This window comes from Alligator sinensis, unplaced genomic scaffold, assembly GCF_000455745.1.
Source record: "Alligator sinensis unplaced genomic scaffold, ASM45574v1 scaffold219_1, whole genome shotgun sequence".
NCBI classification, from domain to species: domain Eukaryota; kingdom Metazoa; phylum Chordata; order Crocodylia; family Alligatoridae; genus Alligator; species Alligator sinensis.
In genome coordinates this window covers 3,032,990-3,053,426 of record NW_005841866.1, presented here as the reverse complement: position 1 = coordinate 3,053,426, position 20,437 = coordinate 3,032,990, and the positions used below count along the sequence as shown (strand labels likewise).

The 20,437-nt window shown below is 42.7% G+C and overlaps 1 protein-coding gene across 1 annotated transcript in view; it reads left to right on the top strand.

The window, feature by feature from the left end:
- The window catches only part of USP34 (ubiquitin specific peptidase 34), a 210,217-nt gene that overhangs the window by 95,723 nt on the left and 94,057 nt on the right, over positions 1–20,437 (top strand). The window contains 5 exon segments of the mRNA XM_006016759.2: positions 11,150–11,250; positions 14,039–14,248; positions 15,369–15,494; positions 19,780–19,902; positions 19,998–20,081. Of these exon segments, the coding sequence (XP_006016821.1) occupies positions 11,150–11,250; positions 14,039–14,248; positions 15,369–15,494; positions 19,780–19,902; positions 19,998–20,081 (644 nt within the window).

The following is a 20,437-nucleotide window of genomic DNA, read 5'->3' as shown; positions in this document are numbered from 1 at the left end:
GTGTGTGTGTGTGTGTGTGTGTGTGAGTCGGGGCACGTGATTGCTGCAGGTCTGACTCTGCCCCCTCCCTCTCCCCACCTGGTTACTGGCTGACATGACTCCATGCCAGCTGGAGACACAGAACACAGGGTACTCTGGCCCAGCATAGAACCAGACTGTTGTTGGCCAATAAGCTGGTGGAGAGGGGGCAAAGCCTGTGGAGGGAAGAAGGGGAGGGGGAAGGCTGCAGGGGGGACAGTTACAGGGGCAGAGGTTGCAGGTTGGGGGAGAAGAGGTGTCAGGGGGGTCCAGGTGCTGGGGAAGGGGAACAAGTGATGGGGAGCAAGGGATGGGGGATCAGGCTGCTTGCCCCACCCCTCCCACTGTAGCAGGGGGGAGGGACACATTTAAGGCAACCCATCAATAGATAGACTCCATACATAGAGAACTATACAAATGTATTTATTTTCCATGTTTAGAATCAAGTTATTGGTGTGTTACCCAAATCCAAGACTTTGAATTTAAGATAAATATAGTAGTCCCTTGGCAGTGTTATCATTTCTTTTAAAGAGCAAGGGAGGAACATTTAGAACAAGATACATGCATTAATAACGTCTAACAGCAAGGTTTTTATTAGGCTGTGGACTGAAGTACTGTAACAGTTGAAACATCTCAGATGCCTTTGGAATGTGTCAAAGGGCCAGCTATACAAATATACCAAAAGTGGTCCATGTGCTCCAAAATAACGCCTTTTGAAATGAGGTGCTACTTTGAAGTGTTTCACTTCTTGTTACATGTGTATGGGCACAAAGGACCCATGGGTCCCCCAGAATCCCATAGTACTTCATTCTCCCCATATTCCCCTGCCCCCTTTCCATGTGCAGGGAAGGAGAGCTGGGTGGACTGACAGCCTGCCAGAAGTCCGGATACCAAGTCTCTGTAGAGTGCTGCCAGATCCCCACTTGGCAGCCGGGATCCTCCACTGCTACCCTTGCAGCCCCTGAACCTCTCCCACCAGGCCTGTGCTGAATCCTAGGGCTACCACTGGTGCTAGGCACTGGTGACTGGAAGATCCTGCTTACCTCTCTACTCTGGTGCTTTGTGCTTTCCTCTCCTTTCTACCCTTCCCTCCATGTGGGGGGAGCTGAGCCCCTGTCTTCTCCCCCACCACCGTCCTCAGAGCAGTAGAGATCAGTTTTGTAGTGTTCCAGCTGAGGATATCACAGGGTACGTGTGTCCCAGAGCTGAAACAATACCACTTTGAAGTGTTTCCAAACTGATTATATTTGGAAATTTTTCAGCAGTTACTTTTGTTTGTGTACCTTCAGTTATAACCTTTTCTCTTTTTCTTCCTTGCTGTATCTTCCCCTTCCCCGTTACCGTTGTTGTTTTTTTTGTGTTTTTTTTTTTTTTTTTTGGGGGGGGGGGGGGGGGTCATTATTTCTTATTTACTTTGCAAGCTCTACTATGTGTTAGTCTGTGAGGGCCATGCACCTTTATGTCACTATATAAGTAAATAATAAGGGTTCAGTGTTTCTATGGGTCTCACAAATAAGTTTTCATCTTCCAGTTGACTAAGGATTGTTTTACTGCATCTTTAAGTCTTTTTCCAACTGTGTACATTTATTATTGATAATCTTGTGGCAAAATTGCTTGCTTGTTTTATTGATGCTCTTTATGTGGAACTTCACTTTGTTCTTGAGGCCTCTTTCATTTAATTGCTTACAGTAGTATAGATTCTATTCCTCTTGTTGCTGCCTGATGCTTTTTTTTGGTTAGGGGAAATTTCAGGTGCATCTTCTGGGAAACACATTTGTCTGATTCATACTTGGTGCTATATGTCACCTTCCAAACTTTTTTTAGATATTCTTCCTTATAAAACACTTACTGTTGTCAATCACAGTTCTTATTTAATTAATCTGGCCTCTGTTTCTTCTGGTTCCAGGCTGAGGTTATATGTGCCTGTGTATGATATAAAAGCACATACATATTTAAGAACAAGTATCATCTACACTAAGCCAGCTTTTCTGTCTGCTGGCCATCAATATAAGTTTATGACATTTTTTTAGCCTTACTTTCTTGCTTTCATTTCCAGACAATTTTAAATCCATTTTTAAAAGCTTGTGTTGTCCATGCACTGGACACTGAGCCTTAGAAACTTCAGTTACTTTGGGTTTTTGTGAAGTCATCCTTCTTTCCAATTCCAGATTTTGGAAGATGCTTATTACAAAGTAAATATCCTGTTCACTTACCAGCTCTCCCAAAAGAACCATGGAGGGCTATATAAATATATATTTTTTTTCCCCATAGGGAATATATATTATAAATAAGTAATAATTGTATATACTAATTATAAATACATAATATTTTATATAAATATCCTGTATTTATAATTTTATTGTGATTTTTATAGGCCTAAAAGTCAGAAGATTCAAACTGCAAATCCCACAGCAGCTGTAATTTAACCATATATATATGAAGGAAACATTATGGTTGCTGTAGTAACCATCACATTAATTTCCTTGATTTTTACACATTTTATATTTCACCAAAGTATTAAAATAATTTATTTTTTGCATTTAATACCCAGATTATTAACCATATTGCAACTGGGAGATGGGAAAACTACATATATGGATGAGTGTAGTCTGTTTATTGTTTATGCACCCAGTGTCCTCCAGGTAAGCTTAGATATCTACATGACATCCCTGAGTGCTAGATTTATATTTGCTATTTGAGTTAGTTGACAGATATATGAAATTATGTAACTAGACAGATTCCTGTTAACGAGGCTCTAAACGATATCATGCTCACAGCCTCATGTATTTGGAAGAATATATACTTGTGATTTTTGTTCTCAATAAGGCAGTAATTGATATAGTAGCATATAAATTATTGAGACATAGCAATACCACCTACCACTTTTAGTCAGACTACACCTTGTTTCAAGGAGTTGACACACAAATTTGTATTAAGTACTCGTAGACATTAGGGCTGTGCAAAATGGCTGTGTTTTGATTCAGTTTCAGACTCTGCTGCTTTGGAGGACAGTGATTCGTTTTGGTGTTTTGCGTCAATGTCCTGTTTCATCGTGGCCGAATCTATGTCGGAGGTTCGGCTCTGCCGAATCTCCTCTGAATCTGTTTCGAATGGGCTGCAAAGCAAGCTTTGCACAGCCCTACCCAGCCAGGTGGGGCTTTGGGCCCCAGCAGAGAAGAGAACAGGGCTGTGGGTGGTTTGTGAGGGGGAAGGGTAGCACCGCTGCCCTCTGTGCAGGTGAGGAGAACCCTGCGCGGATCTCCGATCCCTGTCATGCCGGGTCAAGGGGCAGGGAAACAGCGCAGAGCAGCAAGCAAGCCTGCTGCTTCCTGCCACGTGACTCAGCTCCACAGGGAGCAGAGATCTGCACCGGGGGTCTCTTCGCTGCTGCTGCCTGCCCCATGCTGCCCCAGTGATGTGGGGCTGCGCAGGGTGGGCAGCGCCAGTGAGGAGACTCCAGCGTGGATCTCTGCTCCCTGAGGAGCCAGGTCACATGGCAGGGACCATCACTAGGAAGCAGAGATCCATGACGGGGGGGTCTTCTCGCTGCCACTGTCCACCCCGGGCAGCCCTGCATCACCGGGGCAGCGCAGGGTGGGCAGCGGTGGTGAGGAGACCCCCGTGCAGATCTCTGCTTCCTGCGGAGCTGAATTGTGCAGCAGGGCAGCAGCATACAGCTGTTTCCCTTCAAGCCCAACTCATTTCGGAAATGTTTTGGATGCCTTCTTTCCTTTCAGAGATGTTTTTTAGCCTTCTGTTTCAATTTGGATTTGGTGTTTCAGTTGCCAAAACAGCCCAAAACACCTCCAAAATGAAAAGACTGCCGAAATTTTGCACAGCCGTAATAGACATCCTAATAACATTTTTCAGGCTGCCAGGATCCTAAGTTGCTACAGTTGAGTGTGTAGGATGCTATTAATCTTTTAAGGCCTCAGATTGTCTTGCAGGCACAGCAGTATTCCTGTCTTGGTGTCCCCTGATCCTCTGTGTCAGGTAGCGGGTGCTTTCATCTTTCTCTGGCAGATGGGACAATGTCCTGTAGCTGCCTACCAAAGGAACTTTTTAGAGCTCTGGAGGACTCTTTTCTCATGGGGTGTCCTGCCTAGATCCATCCAGTGCCTCAGCAGGTGGTTCACACTTACCTGCTTAGGAGAAGGACATGCTGCAGGTGGCCAGGTTCATATTTTGCATTGTAATTACTGCAGCATCCTTTACTTTCGGTTTGGTAATGCAATCTTTTCCAGATCAGATCCATCTAGAATAGTGCTGAAGGGGTCATTTTGTTTAATGTGTTGCTTTGACCTGGCATCATGGTTTGGCACCACTGGTCATCATTTCTCTAACATAACACAAATGGGAAATCTTTATACGTGCTCCAGGGGTGGGGGGACACTTTAGAGTGGCTCCAAGAGTGTTGGAGTGCAGTGTCTCATGTATTCAGTGTACCTGTGCTTCAAAATGGTGGCAGGGGTGCTTTAATTAAAGCTCATTTGTGGGCCCTGCAGGGGGGGCAGTAGCCCCCAGTTAGGGAGCTGTGGCCCCTGTGGGGGGCAGTTTGTGAGCTGTGCAGGGGGGCAGGTGACCCACCCATCCTGAGCATCCCCCTCATGTCCCGCCCACATGCACAGTCCTCCCACAATCCACCCACCCCCAAAACACCCCCACAAACCCCTCACCCGCATACCTGGCCCTGTGGGTCAGGAGTGAGGGGACTGGGGCGAGGGGCAGGCTGTGGGTTGAGAGTGAGGGGCAAGGGCAGGGGCAGGGCACTGGCATACTTTGCTCACATCCTGATGAGCAAAGGGGGTAGGGGCAGCTCTGATTTTTCTATGACAAAAAAGGCAAAAGAAAACGCCAAACTGTATAGCTATTTAGAATTTATTTTATTAGGATGAAAGAGCCACTTGTAGGCTTCCAAACTGCCTAAACATTGTAAATATATCAGTAAGACATTGCCCAACTGATTTGATTGAGTGACTTTGGGATTTTTCTATCAGGGATTTTGCAGTTTTTAAATGGAGAACACCAGAATTGCTAGTGAGCCAAGTGGCAGGACCCAGGCAAAAGAGCCTGCTCAGAGCTAGCACCCAGGACCCAGCTGGAGGTGGCTGACCTCCTGGTTACTTGGGGCCAGGAGGACATGCTTTGACAGTTCAAAGCAGGCCACCACACTGATAACATCTGGGCGGTAGCTGCCTAGATGGCTGGGCGGTGGCGCACATGGCAGTATTGCCACGCAAAAGCCAACTGTGCAGCCATAGCCCACGGGCAGCTGGCCCAGAGGTGCAGATGCCTCTACTGGCCATGCAGTCCCCATCTGGTTCTGGCAGGTGCTCATCCTTGGGGCCACATGCTGTCGCAGGTGCCAGCAGGTCACAGCCAGGCAGCAGCCCCCACTGCCAGACTCTGCAGTGGGTAGAGGGTACAGGGAACTCTCAGAGCTGCTTCAGTAGTCCCGCTGGCACAAAGGGTAGTGTCCCCAGATAGCAACTGGCCAGGCCCCAGAAACTCCTGAGAGCAAGTAGCCATGAGCTACTTGCCAGGGCAGCTTTTTATACTGCTGTGGCTAGCACAGGCAGGTTTTTATACTCTAGCTCTAGCTCCCCCTGGCTCTGGGAGGAGCCAGGCAGGGTTATTTTGCCCCAAGTGGCACAATTTGCCCCACACTAAAGTGCATATCCAGGGATGTGCATTGAGGCAAAAAGACCCAGCTCACATTTGCGCTGCTTCTGTTTGAGCTGCTGCAAGTGCACGTGCCTGCATGTATGGATGCGCCCTAGGAATGTTGTGAAGAGGGTTGCGGAGACATGGGTTTGGGATACCATAGAAGGTGCTGCCTTTGCCTGCTGCTGTTCTCTGTGCAGCTGCAGGGGGTTGTGGTGTAGAGCCCAGCTAGCTATGCACCTGGAGTGGCACTCTGAATAACCTGGCTCAGAATGCTGTGCTACACAACCTATTTCCTGCTGGCTTCCCAGTGGGCAGTTTGCTCCCACATTGTAGTAGTGCTGGCCACATGGAAAAGAGGGGAGAATAAAGGGTATAGGACTTTCCCCAGGAGAAACAGCTGCTCTGGCTCCTGGGAAACTTGCTTAGGGTTCTGTGCCACTGATCCCATTTCCTGCTGGCTTTGGTACCTGTAGTTTGCTCCCTTTATGTCAGTAGCAGCACTAGCCACGTGGAGGGGATGGGGAGAAGGGGTTTGGGACTTTCCACAGGAGTGACACATGCCCTGAACTCTGGGAGCTGGCTAGGGGTCCACACTGCTTAATTCCCTGCTGGCTTTGGTGCTTTCTGTTTCCTCTCTATGGCTGCGTTCACATGACTGTGGATATTTGGTTCCCCAGGGACAAGTAGCAGCAGTGCACCTTGCACTGCTGCTACTTGTCCCCAGGGAACACCTGTGCCATGTGCACTTTGGTGCATGGCAAGTTACCCTAGGTGGGATATGGGAGTCTGGGGCCAGCACTGGGCTGGCCCCAGCAGCCTTACCTGGGGTCCTCCCAGGGCTGCAGCAGTGGCAATTCTGCCAGGCAGAGCCTGGACAGCAGCCACAGCATGGCTCCAGGTGGCCCAGCTCTGCTTTTGAGCGACACATGCTGCCCATGCCTGCGCTGCTCCACATTTTTTTCCGTGAAGGAGCGCATGCATGGCCAATGCTCCCTTGCAGTGCAGAGAACATCTGAATGTGCGGTATGTGATGCTGCAGACATGTTTGCGGCACCGCATACCTCACTGCCTCACTTGTTTGGACACAGCCGATAGTAGCAGTCATGCTGGCCATGTGGAAGGGAGTTGGGGAGAGGGGATGGTACCTTGCCCCGGAGCAGCATGTGCCTTGGCTCCCAGGAGCCTGGACTAGGGCTCCACAGTTCTTACCTTATCCCCTTAAAATCTCCTCATCTGCCCCTCTTTCCCAGATTCCCTCTTACTGGCTCACTCCGCCGCTTCCAGATTTGTCCTGTAGACATGACTTCCAGCAAAGTCTGACATTTCTTGGGGCATGTCAGGCTCCCTTAGTACACCCGCTGAGAGGAGCAATAATCAAAGGGGGATGAGTCTATGCTGTTGCACCCTCTATGGATCCTCCTTGCTTGTGTACTTTTTTCCCATGTTGTCCCCATGCTTGAGATGAGTCCCCCTTAAACATTTGCCAGACTACCTCATTGTCTGCCTTCAGATCTCCTCCATCATAAAACTTGATAGCTAGGCTGCTAGAGTGTAGAGAGCTCTGCCTAACACAGTGACCAGCATTATCTTTGTTTTTTGGGTCTCCTTCATTTGTGATCTTCTGCCTACTTTGATTACAAGATCTTTAAGGCAGAAGCTGTCTTTTTGGGGGGATTGTGCAGTGCCTAATACAGTGAAGTTGTAGTCTGTGACTAGGCTTTTAGATATTGTGTCTAGACAACTGATACATAATAGTTTTAGAAGTTGCACATATGAGGACAGGATTTGAGGTTGTATGATGCATTTACCCTTTTGAGAGCTTTTTTCCTGTAGTACTTACTTTATATTATATCTGTATATTTTGACCTTCTCATCCATTACTTTTTTCTGATATTAAAGAAGCGGTGTCAATTTAAATACAGCACAATTGAAAAGTTATTACTAAAAACAGCTCTTGTTTGTTTGGAAACTGAAAGCTGGTTATGTCATTCTGAGTAAGGTAGAAATCTGAGTAGTGTTTGTCAACTTTCAGCCAAATTAAAAGCATTTTAGGTTATGGTGACAGAATATTAGAAACATTTATCTCTTTTCCTTCGGTGTACAAATCCTGGTATCCTTAGGTAATTTTATTCAGTTCTTCCAGTGGAAATGTATCTGTTTTTAGAAATTTGATTTTTATTTCATGATCTGACCTCAGGCTTTCAACTTTCAGCTGTGTGCATATATCTTCAAGCCTTTTCTACTTTCTTATTTGTTTGCTGTTTGTAATCATGACTGGTATCTCTCCCTGCCACTTGGCTCTTTCAGTACTCTTTGGTGACCTGTGCTCCTTTTCATCATCTGGGTGGGGATTCCATTTCCAGCTGTTTTGCCCAAGCCTTTACTTTATTCAGCTTCTCTCTGCTTAAGGTCAGAAACCAGTTTTTCATGGGGTTCACTTAGGTGTCAACTCCAATTTACATCTTAAAAGGAAATTTTATGGAAGAATTGGGAATAAAATGTTAAATAGAATAAAATAAACTGAGATAAGTTATTCCTCGTTGGAAGGGAAGCTACTAGCAAGGTCCTAAGATTGGATAAGCAATTTTGAAGCCATACATTTCTGATATTTTTGACATCTTGCCTCTGTCAAGGGAGCGTCTGAAAATGCCCAGCTGCCAAAACTTTGGGAGTATATCTGTAAGTACTAGATGCATTCATGTTAAAGTTTCCTCTTAGCTGTCTTTCAGTACTGTCAACTTAATATTTTGTGGCTTCTAGCCATCTCCCAAATCACTCTTGAGGGCTAGGAACATTACTTTTTGAAATGTTGAACACTTTAAAATTATACCTGGAATTGTGGAACTACTTTTGCTTTTCATAAGCAGAAGTGTCATTCTGATTACTCAAATTATTATTTTAGTTTTGGAATCTTTGCTTGTGTATATAATGTGGGAGTTTTCTGTGAACATTATGTGCCTTAGTTTACTTGCTTAATGATATACTGCTTGACTGCATGGAATTAAATAAAAGGAGGTTGTTGGGCAAAAAAGGAAGCAAAAAGGGAGGGAAATAACTTATCAGAGAGTAAACTGTGGGTCCTGGCATATTATTAAAAGGGGAATGAATCCCCTCTTGCCAGCTTCCAGCTACATGGAAAGGAAACGTGATGCTGAGTGGTAGCAGTTAATAGACGAAAGTCTGATGGACCCTGCAGCACTCTTTCATTTTCTCTATCTCTTTCACTCAGCTTTGAGATATAAGGAAGTTTAGGCTCAGGGGAATTAACCAAAATATTGTAGGAGAAAAGATAGAGGGTAGGTAAGGTTCGTGAACGCAGGTTGCCTTTGTTGTTTGAACCCACTTCTCTGAACATTATCATTTTGTTTTGGAAAGGCCGAACTGTTTCATTGCATATGTTTTCAGTGTATAAAGCTCACAAGAGGGAAGATTTCTGAAGTGAGTCTAGCAAAATTAGCTATGCTGATAACCAGGGTTACTAAAGCCTGGAGACACCTGTCTAAAAGTGGCAGTCATGGAAATGCTTGGCACTAGGAGAAGAATGCACTCGTAAGAAACTGCCTAAGAGTACCAGGCATAACATACTTTGTTCTATGATAGCCCTGTTTGCTAGATGTCCTTGGGTGGGTAGCTCAGTGGTTCTCAACTTCTTTAGGGTAAAGGCGCTCCTTGGAAAATGCTAGCTCTTAGCTTTCACTCATTTCTTGATTATAGAAAAATAATAGAGGAGTTCTTTTGTTACAAAGAACTCAGAAAAACCAGAAGTCACAATGTTTTCTACACTGTCAAGTCTTATTTCAAATCTTTCAAATCACAGGATTTGGAATCCTGTGTAGATGTTTGCATACTTAACAGTGCTAATGTTCTGTCACCCCATGGCACCCTTAAAAGGTTCTCATGACACCACACAGTGCCACAGCACCTTAGGTGAGAATAACTGGTGTAACTAATCCATCAGTTTAGTGCAGGACACAAACTCATTATGCATGGTACTTCATGGTTATGTGCTTTCCCTCTGTAAATTAAGTTAACCCTTTTTAAAGTATTTCCTTTAACCATTCACAAGTCTTTAACCATTCACAAGTCTTGTTCAGCATTCAGACTTCTGTGGAAGGCGTTTTTGTGTCTTTTGCCTTTTTATAACATGCCTTTTTTCAGTCCAAACTTAGTTTTTGTGTTGCATTGCTTTTTTCCGTGGCTGATTTTCTTACAGGTGTCTAGCAAAAGAATTTTAAAGCTGCTATGAGTTTTAGATTGGATTACTTCCTTCTGCACTCTGATATGTTAACTCTTCATTCATAAATATAGATGAACATAGTTTGCAAATTCATTGCTATTTTTTTTTTTTTTTAATTCTGGTTGGGTAGTAAACTTGATAACTTAAGTTCCTCAGTTGTCTCAGTTGCTTGTGAATCCCTCTCAGGAAGTCCAGTTTCATCTCTCTTGACAAATACAGAGCTTATTATATATTGGTCTTTTGCACAGTATCATGAAAGTCAATTCTTAAATACTTTCTCACTTTTTATCTAATAATCATAATTCTTTTCCAGAATTCATCACTGCTGTAGTAGAATCCTTACTAGGAAATTTGAAAGAAATTTTAAAATCTGTAATGCAGGCATTTTGCATTGATTGGATGAGTTTTTACTTAACCATGTATTTGTAAATAGACTTAGGTGGCACTTCAACATGTGCTTGCAGGGGAGGCGCTTTAATTAGAATGGCTACGAGAGCTGCTCTAATGAAAGTGCTGCTCTGTCTTGTATATCACTGTCCCGGTGCTTAAAAATGACGGCAGAGTACTTGAACGAAAGCTTGTTTGAGCTTTAATTCAAGTGCCCCTGCTGCCATTTTTAAGTGTGGGGATGCTGATCTGAGACACAGGAGGCTGCTAGAGCGTGGCAGTTAACTGAGTCTGCTCCAACACACTGGAATTCCAGCACATTGGAGCAGCCTTGCTGCCCCTGTATAGGTACCCAAAGACACTAATGGATTTAATAACTAAATCACTTGCCAAATAAACGACTAACCATTTTTGGCTGATTTAATTGTAGCATTAAAAAAGCATTCAATGGTATTTAAACCTTGTTAAAACTGTCAGCTGATGAATAAAGCTGATGAAGTAATTTTTCATCCCAGGCAGTACAGAACCTCACCTGAGCTATCGTAATCTATTACCTTCTTTCCACTTTCCAGTGGAAAACCCTATACTATGTGATATTTTTGGGACAGGGTTGCCTTTTTATTATAAGGTATCATTGTATCAAACTAAAGCAAGATTTAGGGCCTAATCCAGAGTTCTTTGAAGTCAGTGGGAAAACTCTGTTACCAGGAAACTGTTATAAAATGATGTTTCTTTTATGTCAATAGACTCCATGTCAATACTGATATTAATTTGACTTTTTAAATAGCCAGACAATGAAATCATGGTTCCAGAAATTCACTGCATTGTTACTTATTGTAGGTGGCCTAATGGGACCCGTGAGAATGATTTCGTCTGGGCATGAGCTAACAACTGATTATGATGAAAAAACACTCCATGAATTGGGCTTTAAGGATATGCAGGTATTACCAGTATGCAGATTACAGACAAATATTATATGATCACTTGACATGCTGTTCTTTTTGTGTTAAGTAATATAATCAGTAATGCTGCTTGCAGACATTTACCCCCCCCCCCCAAAAAAAACCCCCAAAACAACGCATTTTACCAGAAAAAGCAGCGTGTTACTTTGAACCAGCTCTACAGTGTCTGTATATATAGTGCACTTTAGCGGGGCTTTCTGGTGCATTTCTCTGAAGCTGCTTCAATAAGCTATTAGATAAAAGCACCAAGAAAGCCCCACTAAAGCACCTGACCTATACAAACATTGGGTGAGCAAGGTCCAACTACCGCAATGCCTCTTCTGGGCATGTGCTGGGTCCGCACTGAGTTTAAAGTAGAGCGCCATTTGGGGGGTGTTTTTTAATGTCTGCAGGCTGCCTAAATGTATCAGGTGGTGAAAAGTAAAATTCTCTCTGGGAACACCTTAAAAATCTTTTGAAGTCCATTTATTGTTTCTTGATGCATAGTATACCTCCTTTTTATTTCCAAAATAGTACCTCCAGTTCCTGCGGACATACATTTATGTTCTGGTGCTCTGTTGTCCAGCTGTTGAAAATGAAAGGTCTGGTTTTAACAACTTCTGGTTCTGATTGTTTTAGTAGATATAAAATGTGAAGTGCTCATTTGAAATAAAACATTTAATCTTATACACAGTAAAACTCAGATCACAAATATCTGGATGGTTTCCAGGATGATTTATTTTCAGCAGGTTGCTGAATTAGGAGTGAAATGCTTAACAGCTTTTACTAAAAAGTATGCAGCTTCTCCACCCAGTTGGAGCAGAGCAGCTGATCAGAGGAGCGAGTGATCTCCATTTCTAGTCAGCTATCTAATGCAGCTGTTTGCTATTGCTGTGGCTGCATACTAGCCCTGTGTTTGCAAACTAGCCCTGACTAGTTTGCAAATACTCATCTTCGCAGAGGTGTGAGGAACCAAACCCTCTGAAGAATCAGGACTTCACTGTATTTTATTGAGAAAAAGAGAGAGGCATGATTGCAGAATTTGACATCCAGGTTTGGCCCAATAGTCGCAACTCAGGGTAATTTCTCAAAGCAGCTTATCCCATCAGCAGTGGAATGGGAAGGGCCACAGCCACCCAAGCTGTCACCATCTTTTTCTTTTCTAATGCTTAAAGCCAGAGCATTCTATAAACGCTTTACATGCAGAGTCCCTATCAGAGACTGATTTACTCTAAAGGGCTATAGAGGCTTGCAACCCTTATCAGTATTTTGTATCAGCAACCATCCTCTGGGGCTAGGGACAGAAAATACACATAAACTGGTATAAGTGATCAGAAAGTGGCTCAGATCTGTAACAACAGACGTTCAGTGCACATAAATTGCTTTCAAAATGGCTAAAACCAGTTTAAGATAAACCTGGATGGATGTAGTATCAGACTTAACTGATTTAAGTTAAATCAGTTCATTGAACTTCTGTCCAAGATCCCGTCCGGATTCAAGTTAACTTACAGTGCCCCAGCATCCCAAGATGTTTTACACCTGCCCTACAACCCCCTCCCCCAGGGTGGGTGAGCTAGCTTTGGACCAAACTGTCTGCTTCTGTCGAGCAGGAAGGTGTGCTCTAGTGCCCCTCCCCTAGCTTCTGGCCTGGGCCACTGCAGGCATTTGGCTGCATTTCCAGAATCAGAAGTCAGTGTCTGTTTACTTGCTTATCTGTTCAATCTACGCAGCTTAGACTAACTTGCAAAGATTGAATCGATTCACCCTGAGGCTTTGTGACTGTCTGTACTTAGCCTGGGGGTGAATCCAGCCCCCTTTCCAAACATGTGCTTATATCTTCGTTTTTGGAAAGGAGGTTGTCAGTGTACCTTTCTAACCCCTGGGAGTTGAAGGAACCAACCACTGTATACACCCTCCCCACCTCCCCCTGCCCTTAATAGGATAGACTTAAGGAGGAGTTTTTAACAAGCAAATTGAAAAAATCTGATTAGAAATGTTTTTCACATACATGTATGTTTAGTATTCTTCCTGTGGAGGACAAAGCAAAGCAGACCTCTAGTACAGTCCAATATATGTAATTTTGGGGTTATTACACACTAATACATTAAGTAAAAGATCAACAGCAGAGATGCTCATGTATACTTCCAAATTGTATTCTTATTTTTTTCTTATTCAAAAGATAACTTAAAAAAAAAAAAAAAGGAAAACACATCTCCTCAAAAATGAATTTGAATCTCACAACGGACTTTTGAAGTCACAACTGTGATGGGTACCTGATCATACAGTTAAGTAGTCAAAGGGGGCTGGACTTGATATTACCAATGGTTGCTTGCAGACATTAAAAAAACCCGAAAAACAAAAAAAAACCCCATGCCGAAGAATCAGCACGTTATTTCAACTTGGCTCTGCAGTGTCTAAAAGATCGTGTGCTTCAGCAGGCTTTTGGGTGCTTTTAGCTAAAGCTGATTAGATAAAAGTGCCAGGAAAGCCCCACGAATGTGCCTGATCTTTACAGACATTGGACAAGCTGGGTTGAAGTAATGTGCAGCCTTTCCTGGGCGTGTGTGGGGCTCAGTGCACCGAGTTTAAAGTAAAGCACCAGGTTTTTGGGGGGTCTTTTACGTCTGCAAGTACCTGATGTCACTACTTTGCATAATGATGCTTACAGAAGCTGTAATGCGCAACTGTGCTAGCCCACTGGACTGATAGACAACAGGTGGACCTTTGGCCTTTTGAGGTGTCTCAAAACTTCTCTCTCTCCCTTTCTGTCTCCACCCTTTATTTTTAGATGGTGTTTGTATCTTTGGGTGCGCCAAGAAGAGAACGTAAAGGTGAAGGTGTTCAGCTTCCAGCATCTTGCCTACCTCCTCCTCAGAAGGACAATATTCCAATGCTTTTACTTTTGCAAGAACCTCATCTTACCACCCTGTTTGATTTGTTAGAGATGCTTGCATCTTTTAAACCACCTTCTGGAGAAGTGGCTATGGAAGATAGTGAGGTAATTTAAAGTAATTTTAATTACAGTGATTACAGGTCATCTAATGTAATTAAATCTGTTTTCTCTCTCCAGTCTATTTCTGGTGTTACCATGGTACCCAAATATAAAATACATATGTATATACACATATGAATGTATGTATGCATACATACATATATATGTGCATGTATAATTATATACAGATATAGGTGTGTGTGTAAATTCTGATATCTTTATATTGAATTTCATTGGTTTATTGTTTTTATTACACTTACCTTCTAGATATTTGAGCTTTTAATAATCCCTCTGTTGTGACATTTATGAAGTTTCCTAAATGTTCTGTGAGTTCTAAAAATGTGAAACTCCAGACAGACAGGATATGTACTGTTGAAAAGTGATTTGCTTTAGGGGATTTGAAAGACAAGTTGTAAAGTTCTGTAACTACATAGAAGCTAAAGAAGTTACATTGGGACTATATTTGCACAAAATGTTGTTTATTTAATTCCAATATTAGTTTGCATTGAAATTTTTTTGCATAGTTTTATAGCACAGTGCATAGAGTAACCTCAATTCCTTTAGTCATGTTGGGCATGTCTACACATGCACTTTACTGCAGAGTGGACTAATTTGGTCTGCAGTAAAGCATCACCATCTACACATGTACTACAATTAAGGTGCACTAGACTAATTTATAATGGCCTATGGTGGTTTCATCAGACACAAGAGCTGTCTTACACCAGACTAAATAACTGTGATTAAATGAACGTGTAGACAGTGACGCGGGTGCAAATTGCACCCAGTCAGCTGAAACAGCAGGGCGCCAGGGCAGATCAGGAGTGTCCCTGGATTAAACTGCTCCACCTGGGCTCAATTTGATCATGTCTCTGGGTTCACTTTCAGACGCTGAGCCTGGATTAGTTTACTCCAGCAGAAATTGCGCCAAAGTAAATTCACTCGGATTAATTGCACGCGTAGGCGTGCCCATTGAGACCTAAATCAGCATGCTTTGTTTATAAATACTGTTTAAAGTTTAATTTGGAAATTAACTTCTATTTAAAATATAAATCACAAAGCAATCCTAGATTTATTATTTGTTAATAATAAACAAAATTTTAATACTGATAATTGTTTTGTGTGTTAGAGTGCCAGATGTGAAGAACTCCACCTTCATGCAGAAAACCTGTCCAGGCGCGTCTGGGAACTGTTAATGCTTCTGCCTACATGCCCTAACATGTTACAGGCATTCCAAAATATTTCTGAAGAACAGGTAAACTGATGTTGCTAATTTTAATGACTATATCTGCAATTCCACTAGAATTTTTATTGTTGAATTTTTTTATGGCTTTCCTAAAGATGAATGATAAAATAAATAGAAAATAACTGATGATTCCATGCAGGAAATTTTTAATATATGAAGGAAAACATTCCAGATAATGAAACACCAGGACAGGTAATGGAGAAAAATATATTTTATTCTATCTGTATTGGGTAGAGTGATAAAATAAAAGGGGAGGGACCACTTTCACCTGTTGTCTTACTTTGTTCAGCAATCATCAAAATGTGCCTACAGCTGATTTGTACATTTAAAGGAAATAACATTTTTTAAATAAGAATTTACTGAAAATAGTTAATGAATCTTACGTTTAATTACTTCATTGATTCACATTAATCTCAGATGTCAGTTGATCAGTGCAAGCAAATGGATACAGTACTTTTATTTTCAAGTTTGTGGGGTGTTCTAGCAGTAAAATACCTTCTTATTTCTTAAAGTTAAGGAAATACTGCTAAGAATATTGTCCTCAAATTTAAGTGCCTTTACAACTGAATCTTATGTTATCATTTGTCTCTGTAAAGGTCTTGTTTTGAAATGCCTTGTTGCAGCTTTGCATAATAATAAACACACAACTAGAGGTGCACCAATACATTGGTCCCATATTGGATTGGCACTGACATAGGGAAAATTGACAGTATTGGAAATCAGCTTTGTTTGCCTGATGTGGCTGATAAATGCTCCGTGCATGCGTGCAGTGGCAGCATGCGTTCAGCCAGGAGCACAGCCCAGCAGCTTGGAGAGCAGCATCTGTCTGGTAAGTTTGGTGTGGGGGGAGGGAAGGGTCATGAGGAGGGGGGCATATCGAGGCCTCCATGATGAGGGAGGGAGTGGGGCAGGCACTGCTTGGGTGGGGCATGGGACGTAGTCACGAGTGGCTCATTCAGGGGACATGGGGAGGGGGCAGCTCCTGCAGCTATATGTACCCCGGGAGGGCATGGGGGGAGTGTCTCCAGATTTGCGTGTGGGGAGAGGGCGGGCTGTCACTGTGGGCTAGGACCGGGCTGGCACCGAGCTCTTCCTGGAGAGGGGCTGGGCTGGGCTGCACTCAAGGCAGGCTGTGGCAGTGCTGGGAGGGGGCTACAGTGAATTTTGGGGTGGCTGTGGCCTCCTCTCCCCCATAGCCACCCTCCCAGTGCTGCCCCCTTCCACCCTGAGTGCAGGCCAGCCCAGCCTCTTGCCGGGAAGAGCTGGCGCTGGCCCGGCCCCAGCCCGCAGCAGCAACCCACCCTCGCCCTGTGTGCAGATCCAGGAACTCCCCCCCCATGTTCTCCTGGGGTGCATGCAGGAGCTGCCCCCCCTTATGCCTCCCAGACAAGCCTCTCAGCTCCGTCCATCACCCTGTCCTGCCCTGGCTAAGTAGTGCCTGCTCCTGCCCTACTCCCTCCCTCACCACAGGGGCCTCAATCTGCCTCCCCCACCCCTTCCCAAGCTGCATATCAAAACTGGTCTCCAAGCTGCCCAGCTGCATATTGAAATCAGATAGGTATTAGCCGATATGGCTCCTTAAAAATTGTCCATAGGTATCTGCTCAAAAAATATCTTATCATTGAACCCCTACGCACAACAACAACAACAACCCATTGTTCTTGGCATACATAACTTGTTTATATTAAAACTTGTATTAATTGTGGTACGCTTATTTTTACGGTTTTGAATGGGAGAAATATGGTATATTATTGTAATAAGACATTTTGTAACACATGGATCCACTTTAATTTTGTTTTTTTGGCTAGGGACAGAAATTGCACACAAACAGGTTTAAGTGATCAGAAACTGGTTTAAACCTGTAACAACTGAAGTTCAGTGCACATAAACTGCTTTCAAAATGGCTGAAACTGGTTTAAGATAAACCTGATTGAATGTAGTATTAGACTTAACTGATTTAGCTTAAACTGGTTTATGGAGCTTCTGCCCCAGATCCCCTCCTTATTCAAGTTAACTCAAAGTCCCCCAGAATCCCATGATGCTTTGCAGCCCTGGGCTGTGCCATCTACTCCAGCCAGCAGGGTTTGCCCCACCCCTCTGCTCCCTAGCCTGATATCAGTCCTCCAGATGGCTGAGCAGGGTGTGAGGGGTAGAAACTCGTCCTTCTGGCTCAGCACCAGACCCCCAGTTGGGTACTGCCAGCCGTGGGAGGGGTGGAGGAGTCTGCAGGAGGAGCTTGACTCTGTCGCCCAGAACCAGGAGCTGGGAATCATGCCTGCTTCTCAGCCTCTGGGCTGGCTGAGGGGTGTGTGGGAGAAGACAAGCCTGCACCAGGGCTTGGCTCCGGTTCCAGAGCTGGGAGCTAGGAGCCATGCCCCTTCTCAGCTTCCTGGCTGGCTGGGAGGAGAGAGAAGCCTGAACTCGGTTTGGAGCGGGGCTGGAGTCCCTTTGCTACACCTCCTTCTCAGCCTCTAGGCTGGCTGGGAGGAAGGAGGAGCCTGTACCAGGGCTGTGGCTTGGGGAATCAGAGGACTCAGGCTCTCTGCAGTGGCTAGCAGGCTAGTGCCCCCAGGCTGCCTTTCCTGTTTGAAAAGTGAACATCAGTTCACTTACTTATTGTTCACTCTGTGCCTTTGAACTTTGCAGTTAAAGTTTTACTGGGATGATTTACAGGGAGAACTGAATTCCCAGGTACTTTTGGGAGCTTTTTAACGTCTTGAGAACAAACATGTATGATAAGATAGAAATCTTCCAACGTAAACCAACTAGATCTAGGGATGGTATGGGGGGCACATAGTAAGACGCGCAACTGAGACGTCCAGAGTTGACAGTTATTGGAAATGAACAGGCATTTTAATACCCATTGATCGATGGTAAGAGGTTCAGATTTCTGAGGATTCCTTTTAATTGTGACTACCAGAAAAATGGTGTATTGGAATATAGGTTGGGTTGTGGTACAGTTGTCACTACCTTAGGAAAATAAGAACCAATTGAACTTAAATGCAACAATTCTCAGACAGACAACCCTCTGGAATTTATGCCAAAGTCTTCACTTACATACGTGAATTTCCTCGTTAAATGCACTGACCGCAGGTAATTTTTCAGTTGGACTGCCTATTTTGCATATTGGCTTCTATTCCACCATGGAGAACACACAACACCAGCAGACTCTCCCTCTGCCTGAAGAAGGGTGTTTGTGCCCAAAAGCTTGCAAAGAACTATTTTTCCACCTGTTTAGTTGGTCTAATAAGATATCACATTTTCCCAAAGAACCTTGTCTACACTTTTTATGACATTCAGGTGCCAGCAATCTTTGTTGGGGTTGTAATAGTTATTAAACAAATAAGTTTAATTTAGACATATTTGTATTTTCTCTGAATAAAGTTGACCCGAATGGTAATTTTTTACTATTGATTAGGTTGGATAAAGTTCTTTTCAGTGTATATTATTGATACTCTTTTAATCTTGGAATTCTGTTTTGAAATTTTAAGAATTTAGTATATTGCTTTTTTTGAAGAAGAAGAAGTTATGGGGAAGGGTAGGAAGGAAAGAGTTGGCTGTGTATTCTCTGTTCTGTGTAATAATGAGCAATCAAAACTGCCCTTTTTATTTCTAATGGTTTTACAGAGGTTCCTTCAAAGTTTGGGGCATTGAGGAAGGTTGGTGTAAATGAAGAAATCATCAAATAATCTCAGCATGCTCATATTAGTAAAATATTTTTAAAATACAACTTCAGTTGTTTTGATTTTTTTCATGGTTTTTGTGGTACTGAAAGCTAAAATGAATGTTTATTATACTACGATCTATTTTTTTTATGATGGAACTTTCTGAAAATTATACCTTCCAACTTAATTTATCTTGCATAATGAAGAAGCTTGCTGCTTATTTTAAAGATATAAAGAGATGAAAAATACACTTTTTCAATATTAATTATATATTAAGGCCCTTTTTGGGTCCCGTGTAATGAACTGAAAGCTGAACTTACAATTTGAGACATGCAGGTTGACTATATTTTGCTGAAGGTTTTTACCTTTTAAAAATTATTTGTGTCGTAGTGGATGTGCTATAGTAACTTTTAATCATGTTGGAAGGTTACGAAAATTCTTACTGTACTTTATTATGATTGTGTGAAGTAGGTGTATCTGAAGTTGTCAGTTTTCTAATAATAACATTTCAGTTTAAAGGTACATAAAACTTGAAGACTGCCAAACTTGCCACCATCTCTTAAATTGTATTGTTTTCCTTCCTTAAGAGGGTCAGCATTTATTTAATTCTCTTGACTTTTTTTTTAAAGGGAAATGATGGTTTTAATTGGAAAGATCTTCTGCGAATAAAAAGTGCCCATAAACTTTTGTATGCACTTGAAATTATTGAAGCCCTGGGCAAGCCAAACAGAAGAATAAGACGAGAATCTACGGTAATACAGTTTCTGAGATAGAAGAAAAAAATACATGTTTAAGTCTGTAAATTCAAATATTTATCAGTTGTGTTAATTTTCTTGTTTATCCTTAGGGAAGTTACAGTGACCTTTACCCAGACTCAGATGATTCAAGTGAAGATCAAATAGAAAATAGTAAAAATACCTGGAGCTGCAAGGTTTGATCTTTGTTGAAGTGTTTTGTAATATTTAATAGAGATTTTTTACAAGCATGTAAAAGAATTTCTGTTTTAAGTTAATGTAAATTGTCAGATATTGCTTAACCCTTAGGAGTCCATTAATCTTGCATCCATTTTATCAGCATATAATGTTTTTTGCACAGAACATTTTGTCAGAAAATCACAAGTTCTGGGGTAAATGGTGAATGAAAAAAAAAGAATATTACATTTTTACCACAATGCTTTTTTCCCCATAAAATCAGGCCTGTCAGTTTATGATACTTGTGTAAAAATATTTTCTGAAGGACACAGGAAATAAGTAGCTGCATACTTTATCAATATTTTATTTCTAGCAG